Genomic DNA, 9004 nt, shown 5'->3' with positions numbered 1-9004 from the left:
CCGAAGGTTGACGCCTCTTCCGAGTCGGGCAACAACTTGAAACTTCGGGCCATTTTGTTGGTTATATATATCTGCACAGTTTCAATGATTTCACGTAAATGCCCGACAACGCATTTGATCGTAATCGGTCCAAAACCTCCACTCTAACTCGTCACTGTAAGACAAAGGGAAGAAAATACACGAGTTAGCATATTTCAAAAGATGATGGTAGGCGATTTCCTTCGGTTATATTCACTTTTACCGTCCCATTTCTTCTTCACTGCTTCTCTTTGCGATCTTTTTGAATTTCTCTCGAGTTTCTCGATATACCCTGAATCAATCTCTCTCTCTCTCTCTCTCTCTCTCTCTCTCTCTCTCTCTCTCTCTCTCTCTCTCTCTCTCTCTCTCTCTCTCTCTCTCTCTCTCTCTCTCTCTCTCTCTCTCTCTCTCTCTCTCTCTCTCTCTCTCTCTCTCTCTCTCTCTTCAATCATACTTACTCTGGGTTTTCCATTGATGTCCTCATGCATACGAGTCCTTCTTCGCATGGACATATAGTATTAATTGTATAAGCCATCCCTCCTTCAGGCACGTAACATTTTGACCCCACGGTTAACTTAGCTTTGCATATAGACTCTCCATGCTGCCTTGCACAACACATACCATTGTCACAATCGCGGTCATGTTTACATCTTGCACCTGCCAAAAAAAAATATTCACAAAATTGTTAAAGAAATTACATCAATATAAGGATAGTTGTAAGCATCAAAGTACAAAAACTAAACCGTTAGTCTTGAAAGTCAATGGGTGATTCATTTTTCCCTCAAATCGACAATGTCTAATCAACAGGCCTACATGATGTATTTCTTTTCTGCCAGTGGCAGAACATATTGTCTTCAGTTTTTTCTTCCTCGTTATTTTTCCATTCATTCATTCATTCATTCATTCATTCATTCATTCATTCATTCTTTCCTTCTTTAAGTTCTTTTTGTTTGTTTCTTTGTCTATCAGTCTGTCTGTCTGTCTGTCTGTCTGTCTGTCTGTCTGTCTGTCCTCTCTTGCTCTCTCGTATTTTCTTTCGCTCTTAACTTTGAACAATTGTTTCCCTCTCGCCTTCTTTCTACCTGTCATTCTTCAATTAATTTCATGTTTTCACATTATAATTGTTGTGTATTTTAATTCTAACTCAAATATATGATATTTCATTAATTGCAGTTAGATTCTGACTTTAACAGCAAGTCACAGTGATAGAACTGTCTTTAAAACCTGGCTTCATACTGATGACTCATAGCTCAAATTAAGATAGACGTTGAAGTCGCCGTTTTTGTAATTGAAGGGTAGACATGGTCACATATTAGCTTGGTTTCTTTAAGAAGAGAAAACCTCAACCCGTTGGTAACTTAATAGCATAATAAGGCTAATCGTTTGAAAAATCGTGGTGAGAATAGAAACTGTCAACTCCATGGAGCTGAGTCACGGCATTTTTGCGGAGAGAACTTGTGATTTAAACATTTTCTTAGAATCTCTTCAACGTAGTGGCGCTGCAGTGGTCTGTTATATTAATAGAGTACCTTTGTAACAGTCTAATTTCAATGTCTTCAATTGAACACTGTGTACGTTAGTTTGTACCCGGTGATTTGTTTTTTCTTGTTAGAAGGTGATTTATCGGAAATTCTGCTTTTTCAGCTGTATGTATGGAGTTAGAAGGATAATATGGCAAAAATCCTTACATTGACAATCTCGAAAGTAAGAAAATAAACGTTACCTTAACACTTGAGGTTATTAATGGAATTTTGCACACAGTTTTAATGTTATCGGTGGAATTGTATATACAGTTTCCTAGCTTGTTTTGATTTTCCCTAAATAATATATTGTGTATTTGTTTGATTTCCGCCGAACTTTTGAATCTATTACATGTATTTTAATCACATTTTATCGAATCAAATAACTGTAAGTGTTGAATTGGCCTATACTATATGATGTTTACGATCTTATTAAATATATTACATCATATCAGAGACAGACAGACAGACAGACAGACAGACAGACAGACAGACAGACAGACATAGTGACAGACAGACAGACACACACACACACACACACGTACACAAACAAACACTATCAAACACACATATACACACGAACAGACAAACAAACTAACACATTGACGTTGGTATTACTTGTCTGAATGATACGTAACTTTAGTATGAGTCATCAACACATACAAGTATGTAAAGCCGGTAAGTGATTTGAAAACCGCAATGGGCAGAACCAATTTAGGTCAATTTCTGAATTTAAAACCAACGCCTCTAACTTTGCAGCTCTTTCTTCTGTACTAATCTGTTAGTTACCCAAAAAAAGCGTGACTTTGTTATCGAAATATGCACTGATTTTCACCATTTCTCGTCCAATTAGTGAAGAAGAATTTCATTGATTACGTTCTTGTTATAAAAACTGTACTACTATTAAACAGTGCCTTAAATTCTGTGGAACCAATGAAGCGTGTCATTGCTTTTACAATAAACTTATCGATAATACCATATATCGGTTACTCATTTGTAACGATGACTCACTTACAGTAATATTTACAAATTGCTCAATTACATTCTAAGCTCATAATGTTCACGAGACAAAGTAATGCTTCCTGCTCTGGCGACAAAAAATTAAGCGTTCTGTCGTTGCCGCAAAGGGGTGTGCTGATTTCACGACGAAGAGATTCACGTGTGCACAGTAATCACATCAGGCAATCGTGGTTTTACGACTGTCTTACTGTCGTGGTTCCTTTGACAACAAAATGATAGTACTAGAATCGGATAAGGATAGGTTGCGAATTCTCTCAGTTCTAGTCACGCGACTCGTGATACCATATTTGAGGGGAAAATATTACTTGCTAGACAACCCTTCTAACTTCTGAAGTTTGTGTTTGTTTCTTTTGCTGAGTATTTATAGTTTGAAATTTTGGGCGTTCTTGAATTTCAGATCACGATATTAAATCATATATAGTTACGCTTATATATTTTGAGACTGAGTTTGGAAATACCAAGGAAAACTTTTACAGAGTGTAAGAAAGAGACAGGGACTTTGCAACTAGTGTAGTGCAAATAAATCTTAGTTATGATTACCGAAGGAAAAACGAAACTCACCTAGAGAACCTGATCTTAAAGTTTTAACACATTTGCCAAACATACAATCGAATCCTTTTTGACAGTGGCCATCCCTCCTACATGGTTCACCAGTCCTCTTGTTTGAACGACAGTTGCCATAATGTTTATCGCAATATTTACCTCTCCCACACGATTTGTCGCTTAAACATGGTGGCTGTAACATAAAATAACAAGATAAATGATATACTAATTGTGTAGTATGAGGTAAACTAATGACAATTACAGACAATTCAATGATCTGAAAATCTCAGGTTCTATTTTTGTACCTTTAAGATTTAAAGTGATAAGTCTGTCCATTTGCGTGCAATGGATAAATTTATCTTGACAGGACCATTGCGTGGTCGTCGTTGGGTAAACAAGTCAGGAAGAAAATTGACACTCCAAGCGTTCGTCAGAAATAGAATCGCTTCTTCATTTTTTTCGACGTGTGTCAGAAAGTGAACTAAATTAGGGTTAACAAATGTCGTGTACAGATTATTTTAGAGAAAGGGTGAGATCCCAAATCTAATTTTTGAATGTCTTTGTTGATGGTTGTCATTCTTCGATGTGTAAAGTCCTTGTATACATAGAAAAACGACTTTGATAAATTTTGAAGTCAGTTTAGCACGGAATGAAAATAAACCAAATTTGCGGACGTACCGAGTTGTTATTTTACGTCTATTCAACTTGAAGTTAGTTTGATTTGGAAACTTGCCAAAAAGTAAGTTAAATTGTGTTCATTACATTGAAGTATGCAAGCTAAATACGATTCCAAGGATAGTACGTTTCTACGATGCGATTTAAGTTATTTTTATTGGTTGTTATCATTGTGTCGTATTGACTGACTAACATAACTTGATTTACCCACTGGTTATTTTACTCAGACTGATAGTAAACCACGCACGCTGCTCGGCATTCCAGGGTAGCATGCCAGGAAATAAAATGACAACACGAGACGGGAATATAATCCACACCGATGAAAGGTATATGTGTTATTTTAACAGTATCATCTTGCAAGGGGTTTGGATTGTAGTGCGTTGTTAGAGTAACTTAGTGTTGGTGGTCGTCTGGCCTTTGTATGCCCTGTCGTTACTTTATGTCTGGTGTTAGATGACTGAAGAAAGAGATGTTCCATCGATGTAAAGTATTAAGAGCGAGTAAGATATTTTTTCAGGCGTATGCATATACTTAATACGTCGTCTTCGCCCAGGAAAAAATAGTAACGTTAGGCCTATATAGGTTATCATGCAAAGGTTTATATGTATTATAGTGTATGATAGTATTATCACCGTGTTTTATATTCTGCCTGTCTGTCTGTCTGTCTGTCTGTCTGTCTGTCTGTCTGTCTGTCTGTCTGTCTGTGCCTGTGCTTTTCACTGTCTCTCTATCTATCTGTCTGTCTGTCTGTCTGTCTGTCTGTCTGTCTGTCTGTCTGTCGGTCTGTCGGTCTGTCTCTATCTGTCTGTCTGTCTGTCTGTCTGTCTCTCCCTCTCTCTCTCCCTCTCTCTCTCTCCCTCTCTCTCTCCCTCTCTCTCTCTCTCTCTCTCTCTCTCTCTCTCTCTCTCTCTCTCTCTCTCTCTCTCTCTCTCTCTCTCTCTCTCTCTCTCTCGTTCGTGTCTTCCTTGTTTTGTTAATTCTTTTTTTTCCCCTTTTTTTTCTTTGGCCGAATTTCAATCTTGATTATCAGAAGTGTATGTGAAGATTTATATGAACATAGCCAAAACTTTGGAAATATATTATAAAAATGTGCCTTTTCTGTATTTCATGATCACGTGATTGAAATTAATGCCTACCTAGGAGAATAGAGTACATGTACCCTAAGCTTCACGGACACAGAAATCTTCTCAAGAACTTTTTTAAACAAAAAACTAACACTTATTCCTATCGCGACAGACTGTACGCGTGTGCCGTTATCGCTCCTTCTTACACACGTGCAGTCTGATATCAGAAATCTGTTGCCCATCAACGTGTCTAGTTGGGCTGGCTATCGGAGCTAGTATTCGATAAAATTCCAACGAGTAACGCGTGGTGGCACTGAAGTGGAACAGCATTCTTGTGGTTTTAGGTTTACTGGCTAATACCATTATATTGGACTATACATAGGATTTGTCACATCAGAGAATAGAAGTTGGTGAGCCACAATAGAGAAAGTGCCAAGATTATCCGCAGGGTGTCTCATTTAATGAAATTCCTGACCACGGCAGGCTTGAGTAGTCTTTCTTAGCGATCATCATACTATACTATTGCTTGTCACTCAATAAAACGCGTGTTTTTAATCGCCGTATAGACGATGATGGTGATTCTAAACCGCAAACAGAGACTGGTGGTGTAACTGTGTGCTGAACAGGTCTGTGGTGATGTTTTCAAGTACGTAACACGGTAGCTGGACAATTAAAATTCCTGCCCACCACGACGTCTGCTATGTGAAACCTGTCAACTTACTTGACGGACAACTAAAACTCGACAAAACCTTCTCAGTAACCTTGGCAAGTAAAGCTTTGGGGATCGAGCGTCCGTGGGTCATTGAAGAAGAAAAACGTGGATTTTCTTTTCAGTCGTGTATAATATAGTGGAATTCCAATTCATATACATGTATATTGGATTAGTGTAGGGGTGGAGAACCGATTATCAACCCACACAAATACGATCGCTTTCACTGTGAGAAAACACGTGCAAAGGAGATTATATACCGATCGTATTGTAACTCTCTTTTAAATGATTTGAAGCGTATATCAGTGAAAATGCGTGGGTCCAAATAACGTAAGGAAAATCGGAGTAACACTTACCTTGCTTGTCATCGTATGATTAACCGCAGAGTTCTGATCTCTGTGGAGATTTCTCGGGTGGTTAGCCATGTCCGGGTAATCCTCCGATGCTGGTGGATAAGGCCCACTCCACATCCAACTCCATATATACGCATCGCATATTCCCAAGACTGTTACGAGCAGGAAGCAAATTTTCAATCCGGTAGCCATGGGTTTGTTTTTTTTCTTGTAAGACTTTGTAAAAAAAGATATGCAATATTTCTTGTTCAAGGTATAGAAATTAGAGCTTATACAGCATATGTTGTCTCTTGCTCGAGCGGATAGACACAAATGACAGCGATGATGAGCTGGCGGTTTTTTACCCTAACTTACAAAGCCAAAATGAAGATTGGCAGCTGTCACATGTGTTCATCAAGTTTTAAGCCAATGAGTGATCGCGTTCAACAATAGCCATCAATCATCATCATTATCATCATTAGCGCCCGATTGTTGATACCTGTAATCAACGGGGCGTGGAACTAGTTACAGTAGCACAGCTAGCGAAGGCTTAAATTGAGGGGCAGAAAATAAAGAAAAGAAACACGCGACTTGTAAAATAGGATGCTTCCAACTAGACCCCGGAACGCGTTAAATTACATTAGTCTGTCAAAACAAGGCAATAAAATACAGGTCGCCGAAGGCCAATTCGAGATGATGTGTTCACTCACTTTAAACAAATTTCATTAGTGAAACAACACATACAGCCACAAACAACTTGAAGCATTACAGAAACTTTCTATTGTTCCGTTTTGTAAAATGTATACAATACTTTCCCTCCCCTTCCATCCCACATATTAAGTTGCCATTATCAACCCATAGAGTAACAATGTATGGTTGTTAATTAGGGGTAAAAGACACACGGTAAATGCAACAGCGGGTGCCAATGGCTTGGAGTTAACATACAATTCATGTAATTACAATTATTCAGGAGTTGAGTGTTGGTTATTGCTCCTGGCTGCAACTATTCAGTTAAAGTTGGTGCCTGTCAATTTTAAGTGCTTGTATCTGTGCCGTAGATTTCTCAAGTGGACCACACCTGTTACACCGATACATATAGGTGCGTTCACACAGGTAAAATGATAGGACCGGAGTGGAAAACTCAGTCCCTAGCCTCAACTCTCTACCGGGTTCTCGAGTGGGTGGAATCTCTCCAATATCGGAATTCAGGCACGTGTGATGGCATCGTCAACAAAACTTGATCGTCACATAATAAACTAGGTCTCAGAAGATGAGTCACCGTCATCTTGCTCTGGGTTTGATACTTCATATGCCAATGAAGATAACACGGCACTCTTCTCCAATGTCTCACGTGTACTTTAAACTCTAAATGAAACTGGTCTCAGGCCGTGGTATTTTGTAAAAACATCTAGAGTTTATGGTTTACATGAAACTGTGTCAGACTACAGCTGTGTTATTAAACTTCACTGCAGAAAGAGTGAACTTCTCTGAATTAATAGAACAAATGTTTATACAGCAGGAGTAATGACATGTTCTTTTTCAGTTTGCTCGGTAACAGTAACAAGTATCAGACCAAGTTATAGTTAACAGTTGAAGAAAATGAAACTTTAAGAAACAACAGCGGAAAAATATTACTAATTTGTGAAAGTCTGTTCGTACAGAAAGTTGTATTTACGTTGAGCCTGGCATAAGATTGTGAAGCTCTACAGATGAATTGAAATAATTCACAGTTTCTTTGGGATTCAACAATATGTCTTCCGTGACTGGGGTTGATAACGTAGCTTGGCAGTTAATTGCACGTGTTTTCAGATGCGGAGAAACTAGTTGTTTCTTTTGTGATATTCCACATACTCCATCCCTTCCCTGGGGGTCTCTAAAAGGACCCATACTCGTTTAGGATCTTGTCTACATTAAATTTTATAGACGGCCGCACAAATACGTCAACTTTTATACGTCCATCATGACTCGTACGATCGTACAAGACGGTTGGCGTCGGGTCGGGTATATATCAACGGTCCGTTAAAATGTGAAACAATGATGAATTGTAACTTTGAGGGGTGACTGGGGTGAGAAGTGCGATTGGGGACCTATTGCGAAACCTATTAACGCCGGTAAAATGGCGAATTAATGTAGCCATCCAAAACTACTAGTGTCTAGTATTATAATAGTAGGCCCTACACAACGACTTGTTGCAGACAAAAAAATTCTTCTACACGATTTCAAAATCGTTAGGAAGCTATATCTCAAAATTTTCGCAATCATTTCGTGATTAATAGCAACTCAGTACGGATAGTGAGCGCTGTGCACTAAGTGCTTCGAATCTTTGGGGATCGGGTTCGTAAACTTGGGGTCCAGAAAACAGCCAAATACTCACATCTTTCTCCAGACAGACTATTTTTCACGTCTTCGACTTTCGGTGCAACTTTAGAATCCAACTTCGAATTCCAGGACGAATTTCGATTTGAGAAAACACGGTGTGATTTAACATTGAACTCAGGCACCAGTTGGCATGCATACTGTAGCTGGTAGCTAGGTTGCAAAGTGTCGTCTGCTGTCAACTTGAAACTTGTATAATGTATTCAATTTCGCGCTTCGTCCGGTTGCTTAGCAACAATTTTGAGAGACAAGTAAGGTCCAATAAAAAAATTCTGTGGTTCCGATTACGCTCAATTTTAGAATAGATGGGGTAGGCAGATTTTTATTTTATTTTATCATATTTTTTTGTGTGAGTGTCTAGTTCAGGTTTTCCATCGTTCTCCAAATGGTATCTGTGTTGTTTATTTCTTCCTATCAGATGACCATCCATTACAGATTGGAAGAACAGTTTTAGAGTGTCTTTTTAAGTTGATGGCAGTCTCGGCATCCACTATTTCTCGACTTCACAATTTTTGCGATTTTATTATTATTTTTCTCGAATACGTAAAAAAAAAAAGTTTAGGGTCGGCAGTGAAAAGCTAAGTGGGGTCGGGTAACCGGAACCAAACAATTATTTTTTTTAGGCCTAAGCTTACGGAACTACCTATAACTAACTGTACAAGTAACAAAATACAGAATGTATGCAATTTGTGTGAAAATTGGAAAAAAAAAACAGATGGAAATTTAAATTAAAAATGATGGACGAAA

General features: G+C 38.4%; 1 protein-coding gene across 1 annotated transcript; it reads right to left on the bottom strand.

The window, feature by feature from the left end:
• Window positions 1-90: 90 nt before the first annotated feature.
• On the bottom strand, window positions 91-6094 carry LOC144434327 (dickkopf-related protein 3-like). The gene is made up of 4 exons (XM_078122778.1): window positions 5906-6094; window positions 3120-3294; window positions 477-675; window positions 91-154 (listed from the first exon to the last, which is right to left on the bottom strand). The coding sequence occupies exons 1-4, from the start codon at window positions 6092-6094 to the stop codon at window positions 91-93; spliced, it is 627 nt and encodes a 208-aa protein (XP_077978904.1).
• Window positions 6095-9004: the final 2910 nt, after the last annotated feature.

This window comes from Glandiceps talaboti, chromosome 4 (genome assembly GCF_964340395.1).
Source record: "Glandiceps talaboti chromosome 4, keGlaTala1.1, whole genome shotgun sequence".
Lineage (NCBI taxonomy): Eukaryota > Metazoa > Hemichordata > Enteropneusta > Spengelidae > Glandiceps > Glandiceps talaboti.
Note: the sequence above shows the minus strand (reverse complement) of the source record. Positions and strands in the feature narration are given on the sequence as shown.